The sequence below is a fragment of the Physella acuta genome, unplaced genomic scaffold (assembly GCF_028476545.2).
Source record: "Physella acuta isolate Inbredline_101_S28 unplaced genomic scaffold, ASM2847654v3 ptg002136l, whole genome shotgun sequence".
Taxonomy (NCBI): domain Eukaryota; kingdom Metazoa; phylum Mollusca; class Gastropoda; family Physidae; genus Physella; species Physella acuta.
Genome location: NW_026733637.1, coordinates 116943 through 136894, shown reverse-complemented (window position 1 = coordinate 136894; position 19952 = coordinate 116943). Strand labels below are relative to the sequence as shown.

General features: G+C 34.8%; 2 protein-coding genes across 2 annotated transcripts; one reads left to right on the top strand and one right to left on the bottom strand.

Moving 5' to 3' along the window:
- Nucleotides 1–644: 644 nt before the first annotated feature.
- On the bottom strand, nt 645–3630 carry LOC131932314 (trafficking protein particle complex subunit 4-like). The gene is made up of 5 exons (XM_059289188.1): nt 3431–3630; nt 1890–2064; nt 1599–1702; nt 1254–1380; nt 645–828 (listed from the first exon to the last, which is right to left on the bottom strand). The coding sequence occupies exons 1-5, from the start codon at nt 3606–3608 to the stop codon at nt 750–752; spliced, it is 663 nt and encodes a 220-aa protein (XP_059145171.1). The 5' UTR covers nt 3609–3630; the 3' UTR covers nt 645–749.
- Nucleotides 3631–14897: 11267 nt separating this feature from the next.
- LOC131932317 (microsomal glutathione S-transferase 2) lies at nt 14898–18444 on the top strand. The gene is made up of 6 exons (XM_059289203.1): nt 14898–14972; nt 16227–16316; nt 16829–16928; nt 17300–17370; nt 17492–17573; nt 17817–18444. Exons 2-6 carry the CDS (start codon nt 16250–16252, stop codon nt 17962–17964), a joined length of 468 nt encoding a protein of 155 aa, XP_059145186.1. The 5' UTR covers nt 14898–14972; nt 16227–16249; the 3' UTR covers nt 17965–18444.
- The last annotated feature ends 1508 nt before the right edge of the window (nt 18445–19952 follow it).

Sequence of the window (19952 nt, the reverse complement as noted above, 5' to 3'; positions counted from 1 at the left end):
AGTTAATTAAGACACTATTTGTGATTTGATTACATGCATCTAAATGTAATCTCTAAGAGCTGTGTTACTGAAATAGCTCCATAAAATTTCTTTATAACAAAGTGTAGTCAAGTGAATAAAATGTTCTAATACTACTAATAGGACTAAATAGAAGTATATTTGAAAAGAAAACGTTTTTCATTTTAAAGTATTTTATTTTATGACTTTGGACCCAAAAAGTATTAGCACATAGCTAAAACAAAATAACGTCATCTTATGTAAAGTAGATGAATACATTTTATACAACAAATTTATTGCACTAATACAAAATACATTTTAACAATATTTCACTCAATTCTTTTCATTCAATTCTTGTCGAACATAACAAAAAAATATTTACAAACTGTAGGCGACAAAATTACATTAATTCTTTCTTCTCTTAACACATTAAAAAAATGTTAGTGTGTATTATATGGCACAACTTATAGCAGCCATATGATTTATCAATCATAAGATGAAAAAATACATTGGGTTTGATGTATTAGTGTTCAGATTTACTATTATTTAAAGTTCTAGAACAAAATATGTGCATATATTTTTATTAATAGGTTTATGAAAATAGTTAATAAGTAAACTTATTTTTTTAACACAAGTGGTTCAATAAAATTATGAAAAATACAGAAAAATGCATTGGTTCCTTAGCTGACTATCTTTGATTGGATATTTGATCATGCCACAGTAGAAGGTGCTTGTTGAATCACATAAACAATTTAACCCAGGATGTTGTTTAGTCCTGGCTTGTCTGCTTGTTCCATCACAGCCTGAAGACTGCTGTCAAAGAGCTCTGCCCTATTCAAGAAAATTTGTTATAATGATTTTATAAGATCTGATGTAGCAAACTTCAAACTTGTTAAATTTGAAAAAATAAAACCCACAATAATGTGGGTGCAACAGTTTTTCTTACACTGTGTGTAAATAATAACAGAGGTTTTATAAAAGTGACTTTAACTATAAGCAATATACATAGATAAATACATGATTGTATTATGTGGGAAAGTTCATAATAGTTAAGTAAGTTTGCTTTTCCAATGAAAATGTTATATTCTTCAACTAATTTTTGTATTTAGTTACAGTAAATAATTTTCATTTTTTCATGCAATTGTTTTAAGTTTATTAATGAATTCACTTGAATTGGGGAGTCATTTGCTCTATTTTTAGGTAAACTAGAAAGCAAAAAGTGTCAAAGAATAATATTTAGCAAGTTGTGGTTGTACCTTATTGGCATGTCCAGGGAGTAAAAGGGATTTTTCAGGGCAAAATCTGAGTATATTTCATAAAGTTTCTTTAGGATAATATCAACATGGGCTTGCTTAGGATCAGAGATAATCACAAACTTGACGCCTGAAAAGAAAAAAGCGGACAGGCTTATTGAAACAACTAGATCTAGTCCTTATCTTTTCATATTGTAATTTCAGATTAACTATTTTGGTTAGGCTTTCAGTTAAACATATATGCATACAATTTTGTTTAGACATGTCTAAAAGGTTTAATGATATTACTGAGCATGAGAAAAAAATTAAGGGTTGATGATTTAGAAATTGTAGAATATAAATATTTACCTGTCATTGTCTGGTGGCAATGCAATTTGAATGTGTCTGTCTCAAGTGACTGGATTCCTGATGAATTTGGCTCTGGAGATAACTGTGACCCAATAGCAAACAGTCTGAAATTATAATAATAGAAAGTCTTTTTAGTTTTATAAGAGATAGAAACCAAAAATGTTTCACACCTATTTCATGTAAAGTATTATTGATAAGTTAATATATTTGTTTTAAACATTTTTAAACATTTTTTAAAAACTGAGGTTACGAATCTGTATATAAAAATGAATGAAAGAAATGTTTTCTTACGAGTGAAGCATACTGGCCAGCATAATTCTCTCATTGATGGTTAGATGTGGTCTACCAAATTTTATGTTTATTGGGTAGTTACTTTCAGTTGAAAGCACCTCCATTATGTCTCTTTTGTCTTTCAACATTTTACCCTCTGCAGGAACTCCATTGATTCCGAGAACTGCATGACCCACTGTAATGAAAAAAAAAATTGTAAGTATGTTCGTTAATTTGACCTGTCATATCATAATTTCTTGTGCACAAGTTTTCAACTGTGCCCTCTAGTGCTCAGTGCACCAGGCCACGATCCCCAGTAGGTCCAAGACAACTGTATTTTAAAAACTTATATATTTGAGGCTTTAGGCAATAGGCCTATTACTTACTACTAGATCTAGTAATAGTAAATATACTAGCAAGAATCTGATGATAGTCTCAGACTCATGACATTCTGACATAGGATCTAAGCCCTAGAGTTAGTTGCTATGTGTATGTTTTTGAGTCATTATGTCATTATATTTATATATTAATATTAAATTAAAAATATTAGGCCTAGAGTCTAGAGGCCGAGGCCCTAATTCTAATAGTATAGTATAGTATTACTCGCTAACTTGGAGGCGTGGTCGGTTGCTAACAACAATATGGCGCCCGGACCGGACGCTTGACTTCCGACGATTTTTCGGCCAAATTCCAGAGACCTTCTACTAATTAGTTTTTAAAATGTTTACCACGCGCAAAATGGCGGGATTTCACGTTATAACAACAAGCTATAGGTGGCAGGGCTATATATGCCAGAAAAGCATTTTAAAATTTGCGTTGGAGAATGAAGGCTTAATTTAAAAGTTGGTTTCATCAAAAATACTAGAACTTTTTAAATATCAATTTCCATATTACAAAATTGATTTCCATACTAAAGCATTATTAGTTTTATCAGTCTATGAAAAAATAAATCAAATATCGTCAACCGTTTTTTTATGAGACCAGCCGAAAAAATGACAACCAAATTTGTTTTTGAAAAAAAAACCACGTGACCACTATTTGGTGATCACTAGTGAGGAACTCTTGTGCATGGCCACTTAAAAAGTCTAACTTGATTTGTGGTTTTCTTTAGCTTCAAGCTTAAGAAGAGTTGTCTTGGAGAGATGTGTTGGACATGGCAGTGATTGACAATAAATATTAAATTAAGTAATTTAGTTTAAAAAGAACTAAAAACTCCAAAGTTAGTGCCTAATGGATTAAATATGGATGTCTTTTATTCAGTGGTCATGTTTAAATTGATAATTGCGTAAATTCTAGATTTAGTGAGAAAAACTAGTATAGTAATAGTAGCCTAAGTAATACTAAATATTTGAATATTCAATATAGGCCTAATTTGACTATTTGTCGAGTATTTGATTATTTGGATTTGACTATTTAAAAAAATTGCATTTTTTAAAATTTATTTGAGCAGAGTGACTGAGAGTGTAGTTGCCTAGATTCTAGACTAGATCTAGAATCTAGATCTAGTTGAAGTTCAGTTGAGTCGTGTAGTTTTGTAGTTGTGTAGTGTAGTGTAGGAGTACCTTTGATTCCATCACGTTCACCAAAAGCTACCACCACCTTTTCATCAAAAACTTTCAGTACCAGTTCCAATGGGTAGCTGAATGTTTTTTCTATCGCCGGTCTAGATGTATTCGGACAATCATAATGATATATTAAACTACCAGCTTTGTTTATTATGTAGATACTGAAGATGGTCATTTTAGTTTGATTGGAACTCTCTAATCCTGAAAACAAACTTATGCGCCGGGGAAGCGGAGTTGGTTTTTGGATTTTTTTTTTTATAATAATGTTATTGATAGTATCAAGCTAATATAGATCTACGCCTGCTTCATCAATTTACACTTTTAAAAAAGGCAAATTGATCTAGTTAACGATATTCCAATATTTGTGATTATTTTTGTGTTAAAAATTAAAAATAAAAATATCTTACCAAGGGAAACTACCCATTTATTATTTTCAACAAAACTAACCAAGATTGGTTTTATCCCCTTCTGAAATTGGAAAACAGATGAGGGATCGGGTGTAGTGGTCGACTTTATGACCAGAGTTTCTTCCAGGCATCTCCCCCCCCCCCCCCCCCGAAGAAACTACCCCCCCCCCCCCCCCCCCGAAAATTTCAAGTGCCCCCCCTGGAGAAAAAAGTCTGGAAGAAACACTGTTTATGACATTTTGTGACAAGTGGAGGGGGGCTCATCACCATCGTTCAACATCCATTTGCGCACGAATCATCACCACCGAGCGCCATTTCATCAGCACGTTCCCATCTCTCTAGAAACCGTTTACATTTGGTTTCACTTGTTATAATTTCCGCAGCACTTAAAAAGATACGGTTTTTAGCCCTAATCTAACCTTACTCCTTTAGCCTGACTAGAAACAATAGTCTCATAGAGTCCACTGATAGGTAGTACAATTAAATTTCCAATAGATGATTGTAATAGATTGAGATAATTGTATTGGTATTATATTTATATTGTTATCTTGAGTGATGTCCCTTACATGTTGTTATCTATATATAGTTGTCTCTGGCTACTTCCTCTTCCTCTCTTTGCATCATGGCGTCTGTAAATAAAGATTGTTAACACCAACGCGGCTTCTCGTCATTGTTTGTCAATCTATCTCATTGGCGACGAAGGATAAACATCTACTAGAAAGAGCACCTACTTACGCAAAAAAGAGGTTTGCTAGAGCTTATTAGCTAATTATTTCTAGAATTATGGCGCTGTATGGCCAAATGAAAGAATTTGATGCGAATGATGAAATCATTCAAGATTACCTAGAGAGGTTAAGCTTTTACCTTGAAGCTAACGACGTGACGATAGAAGCCAAAAAGAGAGCTGTTTTGTTAACAGTCATAGGGCCTCAACAATTTAGGCTACTAAAGGACTTATGCGCACCAGCTAGTCCAGATACCAAGAGCTTTAACGAGCTGAGCAAATTGCTAACAGACCACCATGCGCCTACCCCATCAAAGTTTCTATGTCGAGCTAGATTTGACAGTAGGACTCGTCAACCAAACGAGTCAATATCAGAATATGTTGCTGCTTTACGTCATTTAAGTGAATTTTGTGAATTCGGAGACACGCTGTCTGACAGATTATGTGAAAAGTTTGTGACAGGTGTAAACAGTCCTGATATTCAAAGAAAGTTGCTGCTCGAGTCAGATCTAAAATTGGAAAAAGCAATACAACTTGCAATGTCATTCCAGCAGTCATCAGATGCGGCGAGATCTTTAGCACCTTCAGAGATCCATGCAGTAAACAGCAGGTTAGTCAATAAACATCAACCCCATCACAGCATTCCAACTTATGCTAAACAGCCTGCTCGTTCAAATCCTAGATCTAAATCTAGTAATAATTATCAAAAATGTCATCGATGCAAAGGTCCCCATGCATCTCATCGGTGCAAGTTCAAGTCTGCAACTTGTTATAAGTGCGGTAAGCAAGGTCACATTGCTAAGGCCTGCTTCGCAAAGTCTTCGTCTGTTGCTAAATCTAGCCAGTCAAGACAGTACAGCAACCAAAGGCAGCACTATGTTAACTCTCACCAAGACTACCTAACCCAACCAATGAACCACTCTACCTGTGAAAATGCTCAAACTGATTCGCAGCCGGATTTCAACCTATTCTCTGTGAAATCAATAAGTCATGCTCCCATCAATGTACCAGTTAATATCAACGGTAAGAGCATCAGCTTCCAACTTGACACTGGAGCATCTCTAACAGTCATAACAAAGAAAGATTTTGACGCTGTCACAGGAGGATCAGTGCCTCTACAATCATGTCACAAGTGTCTAACAACATACACTGGTGACAATGTTCCGGTAATAGGAGAGTGTATGGTTCATGTAAGTTATAATGGTCAAAGTGTTAAACTTCCTCTTCTTGTGGTTAAAGGAAATGGACCGCCATTACTAGGTAGGAACTGGTTAAGTGATCTTAAGTTAAATTGGGAGAGTATTTGTTCATTGAAGAATGTAAAAGAATCTAGTCTTACTTCACTAGATAAAGTAATATCTGAAAATAAATGTGTTTTTGGTAATCCAGGATTACTAAATGATAGAACAGTGAAGTTAAGCATTAAAGACACAAATCCAAGATACTGCAAAGCTAGAGTTCCACCTTATGCAATGAGGAACAAAATTGAAAATGAGCTAAGTAGATTGGAATCTAATGGCATCATAAAGAAGGTAGACTATTCTGATTGGGCGACACCCATTGTGCCAGTGTTAAAGAAGGATGGTTCTATAAGAATTTGTGGAGATTATAAAACTACACTGAATAAGCAAATAGAGCTAAATAGGTACCCTATACCTAACATTGAGGAAATTTCTTTGAATTTGGCAGGAGGAGACAAATTCACTGAATTAGACTTTAGTCATGCTTACACTCAACTAGAACTGCATCCAGATTCAAAAGTCTATACGACAATAAACACACATAAAGGACTCTACCAATATGAAAGACTATGTTTTGGCATATCATCCAGCCCTGGAATTTTCCAAGCTGTCATGGACAGTATTTTTAAGGATATTCCAAATGTTTGTGTGTACTTTGACAATGTGTACATAACTGGTAAGAATGACACTGAACATCTTAAAACACTTGATAAAGTATTGAAAATTGTTGGTGAAAAAGGTTTAAAGATAAAGAAAGATAAATGTCAATTCATGCTGACAGAAATTAGTTTTCTTGGTTATATATTGAGCAAACAAGGCATCAGACCTCAACCAGAGAAAACAAAAGCCATTAAAGAAGCACCCAAACCTAAAAATACCCAACAACTAAGAGCTTTTTTGGGCTTGATAAATTACTATGCAAAGTTCATAGGGAATCTGTCTGGTAAACTATCACCACTGTACAAGCTGCTACAGAAAAATGCAACTTGGCACTGGGGTAAACAACAAGATACTGCTTTTAATACAGCAAAAGAGGCTTTGTCTGCTGACACCTTACTAACTCACTATGACCCAGGGAAAAGACTTATATTAACATGTGATGCTTCACCAGATGGTGTAGGAGCAGTCTTGTCCCACATGGATGAGAAGGGTGACAGACCCATTGCTTTTGCCAGTAGATCTTTGAACCAGGCTGAGAAAAATTATTCTCAGTTAGATAGGGAAGGCTTAGGCATCATTTTTGGTGTTAAGAAATTTCATAAGTTTCTGTTTGGTAGGAAGTTCACCATCTTTACAGATCATAAACCATTGCTAGGTTTATTTGGAGAAAACAAAACCCTACCTGAGCATGCCTCACCAAGAATTCAAAGATGGGCTATCACACTAACTGCATATAATTATGAATTGAAATACAAACCTGGATCTGAGAATAGTGCAGATAGTCTTAGTAGATTACCTTTAAAAAACCAAAGCCTGAGCTATGTACCAGAAGATGTATTTGTTCTCTTCACTATCATGGATAACTCCAATATAAATGTGAATGATATTAAAAGAGAAACACAAAAAGATGAGTGCTTAATAAAAGTATATGAGTACTGTAAAAATGGTTGGCCTGAAGAGTCAGTGAATGAGGACTTAAAGCCATATAAAATAAGAAAAACAGAGTTAAGTCTAGAAGATGGATGTATACTATGGGGGTCAAGAGTAATTATCCCCAAAATGTTACAAAAAGAAGTTTTAAGAACTTTACATGATACTCATCTTGGTTCTTCCAAAATGAAGAGTCTAGCAAGATCATGGTTCTGGTGGCCACATATGGATGCTGATATTGAAAAATATGTAAAACTTTGTTCAAGCTGTGCACAACATTCAAATCAACCAGCTACAGCACCTTTGCAAAACTGGGACTGGCCAATCGAGCCATGGAAACGTATACATATAGATTTCGCAGGACCTTTCATGAACAAAATGTTCTTAATTGTTATTGATTCACATTCTAAATGGTTAGAAGTTAAAATCATGAACACAATCACTGCAAATGATACCATTATAGAACTTAAGGAAATATTTTCAACTCATGGATTACCAGATCAAATTGTTTCAGATAATGGGCCTAGTTTCACAGCTCATGAGTTTAAACTGTTTTGTGTGGCAAATGGTATTGAGCATATAACCACATCCCCCTATCATCCTGCTGGGAATGGTTTGGCTGAAAGAGCGGTAGGCATATTCAAAACCGCTATGGTAAAAATGAATACCGGTAACAAGTTTTCTCTTAGAGAAAGAGTAAACAGGTTCTTAACCAAATACCGCACAACTCCTCATATAACAACAGGTGTTGCACCATGTGAATTGCTATGTGGTAGGAAAATTAAAACTCATCTTGACCTACTACATCCAACTGTTCAAAGGTCTGTTTCCCAACATCAACATACACAAAAAGTAAATCATGACAAATCATCCATTGAAAGAGAATTTGCAGTTAATGATAATGTGTATCTAAGAAATTATGGGAGAAAGGAAAAATGGATACCAGGTCAAATTGTTCAATGTACAGGACCTGTGTCTTATAAAGTAAAAACAAATGATGGGCTTATTGTCCGTAGACATGCAGACCAGTTGAAAATAACTTGTGCAGATAATAAGTGTGAATCTGTCAATCCCACCAAATCTGATCAGTTCACACCAACTCAGCTTGTTCCACAATCAAGTTCTGTTGATATGAGTGAACCAAGTTGTCTGGAGTCAGAAAATGTAAATTCTGGAGTTAATGATTTAAATCCTAGACCTCCTGAGATAGAGAATCCAGATGGTCAGAATCTTGAGTCACCAAATCAAAAGCCACTGAGAAGGTCAAGCAGGACAATCAAAGTCCCAAATAAGTTAGACCTATGATTTTAAAGGTCAAGAGGACTTTGACATTATTGTTTTGTATCTTGATTATGTTGTGGCATATTGTGCATTGTTTGTAAGGATGTAATCTACCATAGTGTTCATGTTACAATATAATTGGTGATTTTAAGATACTATCAATTGTTCTATTGAGAGATGTGTTATTGTGTTCTAAGGGTAAAGGGATGTAATAGATTGAGATAATTGTATTGGTATTATATTTATATTGTTATCTTGAGTGATGTCCCTTACATGTTGTTATCTATATATAGTTGTCTCTGGCTACTTCCTCTTCCTCTCTTTGCATCATGGCGTCTGTAAATAAAGATTGTTAACACCAACGCGGCTTCTCGTCATTGTTTGTCAATCTACCTCAATGATAATTTTTAAAGCAGAGTATAACCGCATAAACGTTGTATATAAGGCGTAGCGAGGGGGTGCGGAGCGCACCGGGTGACAACATTTAGGGGGTGACAACAAGGCAAAAATAGCAAAATATATATAGAAAACAAAAACGATAATTCCAGTTAAATAAATGATTAATTAGAGTTCAAAGGTCTTTTAAGTAAGAGCAAAATTGACAAAGCTCGATAAGGGGGGGGGGGGAGTGACACCAGGACGTAAACCTGCTAACGATATAGAAAACAATACTAAATCCAGCTGTATTTATAACCGACTATAGATGAACATCGTTTGTATTATCTGTGCACAGTTAAAGTTATCACCGGTTGGAGGGGTGTGTGAAAGCAACTAAACGTTGCAAAATTTGCCTGAGGAAAATGGTTTTCTTGTGAATTGTAATGACTGACACGTCAATCCACGTATGGGATGGTGGTGGGGGGGGGGTGACACCAAATTTAATAATTGACTACAAATACAATGATTTTTTTACTTGAATTAATAACTGCTAGAGTTAGGCCCCTAATGCTCTTTTTACGTGGATTAATATAATGTTTACAAAAATTGACACTTTCGACAAACAGCTGGGGGGGGGGGGGGGGGTGACACCAAACACACCGTGAAATGTGAAACCACATTGGAAATTTATAAATCTACATATCATTCGATCAACAAATTATTATACAACAGTCAACATGTGTGTGCGTGTATGTAAGTGTGTGTGTAAGTGTGTGGAGGAGGGTGGCTGACAAAAGTAGAACAATAGTGGACCTTTGATTATGCTTTAGTAGCAAATTATTATCTATAATTTGTGATATGTGTAATAGATTGAAATAATTGTGAGGTCAAGGGAACTCACTCTTCTGTATTAGTATTATATTTATATTGTTATCTTGAGTGATGTCCCTTACATGTTGTTATCTATAAATAGTTCTCTCTCGCCACTTCCTTCTCTCTCTCTTTGCATCATGGCTGTCTGTAAATAAAAGGCTGTTAACACCAATGTGGCTCCTCGTCAATCTATTACATTTTGGCGACGAAGGATAAACATCTACTAGAAAGAGCACCTACTTACGCAAAAAAGAGGTTTGCTAGAGCTTATTAGCTAATTATTTCTAGAATAATGGCGCTGTATGGCCAAATAAAAGAATTTGATGCGAATGATGAAATCATTCAAGATTACCTAGATAGGTTAAGCTTTTACCTAGAAGCTAACAACGTGACGATAGAAGCCAAAAAGAGAGCTGTTTTGTTAACAGTCATAGGGCCTCAACAATTTAGGCTACTAAAAGACTTATGCGCACCAGCTAGTCTAAATACCAAGAGCTTTAACGAGCTGAGCAAATTGCTAACAGACCACCATGCGCCTGTACCATCAAAGTTTCTATGTAGAGCTAGATTTGACAGTAGGACTCGTCAACCAAACGAGTCAATATCAGAATATGTTGCTGCTCTACGTCATTTAAGTAGATTCTGTGAATTCGGAGACACGCTGTCTGACAGATTATGTGAAAAGTTTGTGACAGGTGTAAACAGCCCTGATATTCAAAGAAAGTTGCTGCTCGAGTCAGATCTAAAATTGGAAAAAGCAATACAACTTGCAATGTCATTCCAGCAGTCATCAGATGCGGCGAGATCTTTAGCACCTTCAGAGATCCATGCAGTAAACAGCAGGTTAGTCAATAAACATCAACCCCATCAGAGCATTCCAACTTATGCTAAACAGCCTGCTCGTTCAAATCCTAGATCTAAATCTAGTAAAAATTATCAAAAATGTCATCGATGCAAGGGTCCCCATGCATCTCATCGGTGCAAGTTCAAGTCTGCAACTTGTTATAAGTGCAGTAAGCAAGGTCACATTGCCAAGGCCTGCTTTGCAAAGTCTTCGTCTGTTGCTAAATCTAGCCAGTCAAGACAGTACCGCAACCAAAGGCAGCACTATGTTAACTCTCACCAAGACTACCTAACCCAACCAATGAACCACTCTACCTGTGAAAATGCTCAAACTGATTCGCAGCCGGATTTCAACCTATTCTCTGTGAAATCAATAAGTCATGCTCCCATCAATGTACAAGTTAATATCAACGGTAAGAGCATCAGCTTCCAACTTGACACTGGAGCATCTCTAACAGTCATAACAAAGAAAGATTTTGACGCTGTCACAGGAGGATCAGTGTCTCTACAGCCATGTCACAAGTGTCTAACAACATACACTGGTGACAATGTTCCGGTAATAGGAGAGTGTATGGTTCATGTAAGTTATAATGGTCAAAGTGTTAAACTTCCTCTTCTTGTGGTTGAAGGAAATGGACCGCCATTACTAGGTAGGAACTGGTTAAGTGATCTTAAGTTAAATTGGGAGAGTATTTGTTCATTGAAGAATGTAAAAGAATCTAGTCTTACTTCACTAGATAAAGTTATATCTGAAAATAAATGTGTTTTTGGTAATCCTGGATTACTAAATGATAGAACAGTGAAGTTAAGCATTAAAGACACAAATCCAAGATACTGCAAAGCTAGAGTTCCACCTTATGCAATGAGGAATAAAATTGAAAATGAGCTAAGTAGATTGGAATCTAATGGCATTATAAAGAAGGTAGACTATTCCGATTGGGCGACACCCATTGTGCCAGTGTTAAAGAAGGATGGTTCTATAAGAATTTGTGGAGATTATAAAACTACACTGAATAAGCAAATAGAGCTAAATAGGTACCCTATACCTAACATTGAGGAAATCTCTTTGAATTTGGCAGGAGGAGACAAATTCACTGAATTAGACTTTAGTCATGCTTACACTCAACTAGAACTGCATCCAGATTCAAAAGTCTATACGACAATAAACACACATAAAGGACTCTACCAATATGAAAGACTATGTTTTGGCATATCATCTAGCCCTGGAATTTTCCAAGCTGTCATGGACAGTATTTTTAAGGACATTCCAAATGTTTGTGTGTACTTTGACAATGTGTACATAACTGGTAAGAATGACACTGAACATCTTAAAACACTTGATAAAGTATTGAAAATTGTTGGTGAAAAAGGTTTAAAGATAAACAAAGATAAATGTCAATTCATGCTGACAGAAATTAGTTTTCTTGGTTATATATTAAGCAAGCAAGGCATCAGACCTCAACCTGAGAAAACAAAAGCCATTAAAGAAGCACCCAAACCTGAAAATAGCCAACAACTAAGAGCTTTTTTGGGCTTGATAAATTACTATGCAAAGTTCATAGGAAATCTGTCTGGTAAACTATCACCACTGTACAAGCTGCTACAGAAAAATGCAACTTGGCACTGGGGTAAACAACAAGAAGCTGCTTTTAATACAGCAAAAGAGGCTTTGTCTGCTGACACCTTACTAACTCACTATGACCCAGGGAAAAGACTTATATTAACATGTGATGCTTCACCAGATGGTGTAGGAGCAGTCTTGTCCCACATGGATGAGAAGGGTGACAGACCCATTGCTTTTGCCAGTAGATCTTTGAACCAGGCTGAGAAAAATTATTCTCAGTTAGATAGGGAAGGCTTAGGCATCATTTTTGGTGTTAAGAAATTTCATAAGTTTCTGTTTGGTAGGAAGTTCACTATCTTTACAGATCATAAACCATTGCTAGGGTTATTTGGAGAAAACAAAACCCTACCTGAGCATGCCTCACCAAGAATTCAAAGATGGGCTATCACACTAACTGCATACAATTATGAATTGAAATACAAACCTGGATCTGAGAATAGTGCAGATAGTCTTAGTAGATTACCTTTAAAAAACCAAAGCCTGAGCTATGTACCAGAAGATGTATTTGTTCTCTTCACTATCATGGATAACTCCAATATAAATGTGAATGATATTAAGAGAGAAACACAAAAAGATGAGTGCTTAATAAAAGTATATGAGTACTGTATGAATGGTTGGCCTGAAGAGTCTGTGAATGATGACTTAAGGCCATATAAAATAAGAAATTAAAACCCCTTGTGAAGATAATATAAAAGATGGAGAAGATGCAGTCCATTATCAGTCAGAGTTGCCTAAACAAAGTATTTGTAACTTAATAAATGATTATGGTGATATGGCAATTTCAAATGTTTTAAAGAGAATACATTAGTAAGAAGGAATGTGATCATCAAACAACTTTGCTAACATCATTAGCACTTAAAGAAACTAAAAGGGTAACATCAAAAGAAAAAAAAAAAAGATTTTTGCCATTGAATACTTTCAGATGCCAATTCAAAAATAGTTCCATCAAATCATGACAACACATGCATTGAAAGAGAATTTGGTGTTAATAAGAATGTGTATCTAAGAAATTATGGGAGAAAGGAAAAATGGATACCAGGTCAAATTGTTCGATGTACAGGACCTGTGCCTTATAAAGTTAAAAATAACTTGTGCAGATAATAAGTGTGAATCTGTCAATCCCACCAAATCTGATCAGTTCACACCAACTCAGTTTGTTTCACAACCAAGTTCTGTTGATATGAGTGAACCAAGTTGTCTGGAGTCAGAAAATGTAAATTCTGGAGTTAATTATTTAAATCCTAGACCTCCTGAGATAGAGAATCCAAATGGTCAGAACATTGAGTCACCAAATCAAAAGCTACTGAGAAGGTCAAACAGGACAATCAAAGTCCCAAATAAGTTAGACCTATGATTTTAAAGGTCAAAAGGACTTTGACATCATTGTTTTGTATCTTGATTATGTTGTGGCATATTGTGCATTGTTTGTAAGGATGTAATCTACCATAGTGTTCATGTTACAATATAATTGGTGATTTTAGGATAATATCAATTGTTCTATTGAGAGATGTGTTATTGTGTTCTAAGGGTAAAGGGATGTAATAGATTGAAATAATTGTGAGGTCAAGGGAACTCACTCTTCTGTATTAGTATTATATTTATATTGTTATCTTGAGTGATGTCCCTTACATGTTGTTATCTATAAATAGTTCTCTCTCGCCACTTCCTTCTCTCTCTCTTTGCATCATGGCTGTCTGTAAATAAAAGGCTGTTAACACCAATGTGGCTCCTCGTCAATCTATTACAATATGGGTTATTTTTCAATTCATATTGTTGTGTGATATCTTTTTCACGGATTTTTGTCTTTGTCATAAATATTTTTATTATAGAATAAGTTAAGTGAGTAGGCCAATATACAGATGTTTTTCGGGGTGGGGGAGGGGTGACACCATATGTTGCCATACCGAGTGACACCCGACCAAGTGACGCCACTGCGTTGTATTAAATATGTTATACAAAAAGTAAGCGTGAACCCTACTATGCGGCTGCAGTTTCAATACCAGTCGTGACGTTTTAACTCGTTTCGCTCTGTTTCCAATCTGGGCCACGGCCATAGGCCTAACTACTTCGACATTATACTTGATGTTCACGCAGCCACCAATGTACAATATGAACTCCTATTTAAAACCCTTTAGTTATTGACCTAATCTATCCTATTCCTACTTAAATATGTTTATTCAAAATTCTTCCAGCTTTCTGAAATTTCTTTGCAGATTTTTTTTTTAGTTATGAAAAAAGTGCCGAATCATGCCTTATCATCTTTTACCATGGGTAGACAGTTAAGCAAATCGTATTTGAAATTTGGTGCTAGATTCTAAATTTTGAGTCCTGTTATCGTGTTTTGATTAAGTATTTTAAAGTAATTCTTTTGTAATAATAATTATTGTGTTTAATTTTAATAAGGTAGATCTAGGTCTATAACTTAGTCTTGCATATTCATCAGTTTTATTTTTGCCACAAATTTTGGCTTTCTTTAAACGACGAATAGTTTTTTAGTCTATTGTTCGTATACAAACAAACGTTGACTTTGAACTTGAACCGGCACAGCGGTGTAGTATCTAGATCTAGAAACTATAAGGCAGTATAAGGTAAAGCAATACAAATAAAGTAAAAAAAAAATAAATTAAAAAAAATTAAAATAAAGTAAACAATAGATTTAGATCTAGAATCTACTCATTTTTAGATTATCATTTTACTATACCATACTGACTACTGACTATTATAGATTTTCTAGGGCCCACAAGTGATTGTGTTGCACCCATGAAAATTCACCGTTAAGGGCCATTATTACTAAAAAAAATAGGATTAGGCCGGCATAGGTCCTAGGTAAGGTAGGGTACTACGGGTAGCCTAACTACTATACTATAACTAATATACATAATATAATAGTACATAATAAAATATATTAGGCCCAGTTATTAATTAATAATAGGAATAATAGGGCATTAATAGGGGCCTATATTACTAATAGTTAATAGAGTAATATATAGGCCATTAGATTGATATAGGCCTATAGCCTAGTGCTAGTATAGTCTAAGTATAGCCTAATTAATACTATACTGCCTAATTGTCATCTTTAATTTGATGTAAGGCGTAAGGGGTCATCCATAAATGACGTCACACTCGTAGTGGGGAGGGGGGGTGTCCGTAATTTTGTGACAATGAGGGGAGGGGGGGGGGGGTTCAGATGTTGCTACATCACACTTTTGCATTATAAAACAGCAATGTTGGAAAACGAATTTTAGACGTTATTTCGCGTTTTAGATAACTGTTTTAATAAATTGTAATAGTTTAGACAAGATTTTAGAAAAATATTGATATTTTAAAAAAATTCAACCGCAATTTTGAGGGGGTTGTAGGTTGAGGTGTGATGTCCTTTTAGGGTGGGGGGTCTGGCTTTTTGTGACGTCGTGTGACGGAGGGGAGGGGGGGGGGTAAAAATCGTCAAAAAAGCGTGACGTCATTTATGGATGACCCATTAGTGGGACTGTAAGCAATTACTAAATTAATCCTCATTTTTAAAAGACATTAAAAAAATTGTAATAGAAATTTTTTAACAAACTCAATGTGTATAGAGCTTGGCAGGACTAAATGTTATAAATACTTTAGAAAGAGATTGATACTTTGAAAAACCAACACTGACATTTTGAGGTGGTTGTAGGCTGAGATGTGATGTCAATCCAGGAGGGCTGTATGGTTTGTTGTGAAGATCTGTGGTGATTGAGAAGGGGGAAGTAAAAGTCGTCAAATGTAATGTGGTTGTTTATGGATGATCGTCAAATAGAAGGTAGTATCTATTAAAATATTTATATGTAGACTTTTTTTTCTTCAGAAAAACCCAGAGCAGACTTTAAGATGTCTTCATTTGCAGACCAGTATGCTTTGCCAGCAACTTTGACTGTGGCTGGTCTTCATCAGATTGGTAATATTCTCTTTGTTTACAATATGGACTGCTTACATTGCCTACTTTCAAAGCTAAAGCCTGTACAGGCCTATGACTATATATTTTCTTCTAAACACAACTTTCATATATTGTTAGTAAAATGGTGAAGCAACAATTTTTAATACAAATTTATTTCATTTTTTAATAGTGCTATCATTATTCAATTCTCAATTGCTTTGAATTACTTTCTTTGTTAGGCGATTTCTGGTTCTTAATGATATGCTATTGTAACATATTTTAGCTGATGTCACCAAGTTGCTTAACAAACTCCACAGCAACACAATATTTATGGATACAATAACAATAATTTAAGTCATATTATTCATAATACAGCAGATGAAAATATTTTTGGATGTTTACAAACTATTGATAATTAATGCTCTTGTATAATTAGTAAAAGTATGAGTGTACAAATGCTCCTAGTAAAAACATTTAGCCTAGAAACTGCTATTAGTTGAAAAAATAATATGTTTGATTGCTTTAATTCACAGTAAGGTTTACTAAAAAAGTGGGTGAAGCTCGTCATAAGTACAAAATTGAACCCCCAGAAACCACTGGGCCACCAGAATTTATCAGAGTTTTTAGAGCTCAGTAAGTATTCTACAAATCAATGACCTTGTTTTCTTTTACTTTCAGTTCTTATACATAGAAAATGCAGCATCTATTTTCATTTTTCTGTTTTTAATCTCTAAGCACTATGCAATATACTGCATTTTTCATAACTTAATTCCTCAGTGTTGCAAATTTAAAAATATAATAGTTGATATTTCACACCAAAATTTTATTTTATTAAAAATTTATCATAACATTTGTTATAAAGAAATTGTAACTTTGAAAGCCACTTGTGACAATTTTGCTAGTGTATTCTTTTACTAAAGTTAACACACATTACAAATTTATTCTCATCTTACTTTATAATAAATACAGGTGATGTGTATACTTTATTTTTATTTATTTACCAGCCAGAATTCATTGGAGTTCTTCCCCATGTCACTTACAAGTCTGTGGATAGGTTCAGTTTTCTTTCATCCAGGTAATTAATAATTCTTCTTGACAACCTGTACCATTTTCAATGTCTTGTCATCTTGGATTGGTAGAAAAATTACATAATCCTAGCCTCTACTTTTTAGTGTAACTTGTTTTATCTGTTTCAGTACCTGCCTCTGCTTTATATCTGGGCTATTTAATTGGAAGAGAGAAGTTTTTTACTGGATATGTTGAACACCCAGATAAAAGGTATTTTTTAACAAATAGTTTTTTTGCTCTTGCAGTTAACCAATAGATTTTAACTAGCTGTTATTAAAATATATTATAAAATTATAATGTATTGTAATTTAATTAAAATAAGTAAAATCTAGGGATGAGCTTTGAGACATTGTTGTTTCCCTTTTTTTGTTTTAAAATAATTCATTTCTTGTCAAATATCCAGATTCTTCTGTGTTTTTTAAATTTTAATATGTATAAAACTTTATTTTCTAGGCTGACTGGCTTCAAGATCAGCATTCGGTGCCTGCTAGGCCTGTTAATTATCTGTGGTGTGGGCGTTGGCCATAAGCTTGTCAGAAATTATGGCAATATTGATCTGTTTGAAATTATCCATGAGAAAGTCTCCAGTTTAAGACAATAGTTTATCTAAGAGATAAAAAAAAAACCATACTTCAATATGCCTTAGAAATGTAATCACTATATTAAAAAATGTGAATCTAAAAAAAATTGAGAACATGTATTTCTTGGTTTTACAATCAATTAGTGGTGTATTAATATCTGCTAATATGCTAATTTAATTTGTTCAATAGGTTTAAAACTATGCAAGATCTTTTTAAAATATTGTTCAGTAGATACTGATTTTAATCACAAATCAACTATTTGATAACCAGTTTTTAAGGACTGTCATTACATTTTGCCTTTCTACTTTTTTTCAATTGGTTGTGCATTTGTCCAAGTAAAGTATATTTTACTTAGAGATTTCTTGTCATAAAGATTGTAAAATATTGTACCACAATTTTACATATTTTTTGGTACACATTTATTTTAAACCAGGTTATTTAAATAGAACTAAATGTTTTTGTATTTTTATTTACAATAAATTATAAAGTACATGTTCATGCATTAGAGTTATATTTCAATTATTCTATTTAATTATCTTGTTGTTTCCTTTTTTATCTCAAAATTGTCATAATACATGCTTGTTTGATCAAAATGCTTATCTAATTAAATTAATTCCTTAGATTAGGTGTTTTACAGACTAACGTGTTCATTTGAAAGGGAATACCATAACATTATTTTTAATTTACTGAGGCTTTACATAAGAAAATATATTGGTACTTGCTTTTTTCCCCTCCAAGATCAACTTTAACAATCATATGGTATTCTTAACACTTATAAGAATCTACCAAGCTCCTGCATAGAAAAAAAAAGTATGTATTGTATGTGTATTTATGAATACATATTCTCCAGTTAAGTAATTCACTCCCCTTCCTGTTTTCATGTACGTTATACATAATTAACTGCAAGGCTATGAGTATGTATTCTGCATCAATAGATTCACATATGTAGATAATCCGCTCATTGCACCACGCAGTATTAGACAGACCCTACCCCATAGGCAGGGGCATAGCGATGTCGGGTGTCACCCGGTGCGGCACTTAATGGTGTCACCCCCCAGAGGCGTAGCGACTCTTCCCGGATACAATCTTTCAATTTTCGATTTGCATCCCCCCTCTCAAACCTTCGATCTGCACCCCCACCCTCAAATTTCGATTTACACCTCTTAAAAGACAATTTAACACTCGAATTGATCATTTAATTAAGTGGAATTATCATTTTTCTCTATATATTTTGCTATTTTTTGCCTTGGTGTCACCCCCCTAAATGGCGTCGCCCGGTGCGGTCCGCACCCCCGCCCCCCCCCCCCCCCTCGCTACGCCTCTGCCCATAGACCTACTTCGTGTCTTCAATTCATGGTTAACACAAGGAACGCGTAGGGTGCTTAAACAAACCAACTACGTCATCTCCATTTGAAACTTTTATTTTGTGATGGTCCGTGTTTCTTCCAGACTTTTTCTCCCGGGGGGGGGGGGGGGGGGGGGGGGGGAAGACGACGACACTGGTATAAGTATATATTTTCTATATAATTTATATTATAAATATATAAATTTAATACCTGGAAGAAATTCTGGTGATGGTTAACGGTCGTCTCCCCCCCCCCCCATTGGCCGTTGAGACGAGTTAAAAGTCTAAAAATAAACATCCCTCTACAACCCGATAAATATAGGGCCTATTTCATATGCATAAATACAACCCTAGCATTAATGTAGGCCTATGTTTTGAGGTCAGAGTAATAGTTTGAGCTATTCAGTCCATGAGCATACTCTGCAAATGCCTATAAAAGTCTACAATGAGTAAATCAATTAGCGTATCGTTTATTTTTTACCACATGATGCGAGGAAGAGAAGATGGGGTGGAGTTCATTGAAGAGACAATATTTCAACGCAGATATTACAATAGGCCTACATTTTTTCCCCTCTTGACTTGCTAATCAATCTACTGTTAAAATGGGCATCAGTAAAATGATGTTTAGACAGATGGACTTATTAAGCTGATTAGAAAGGGTGA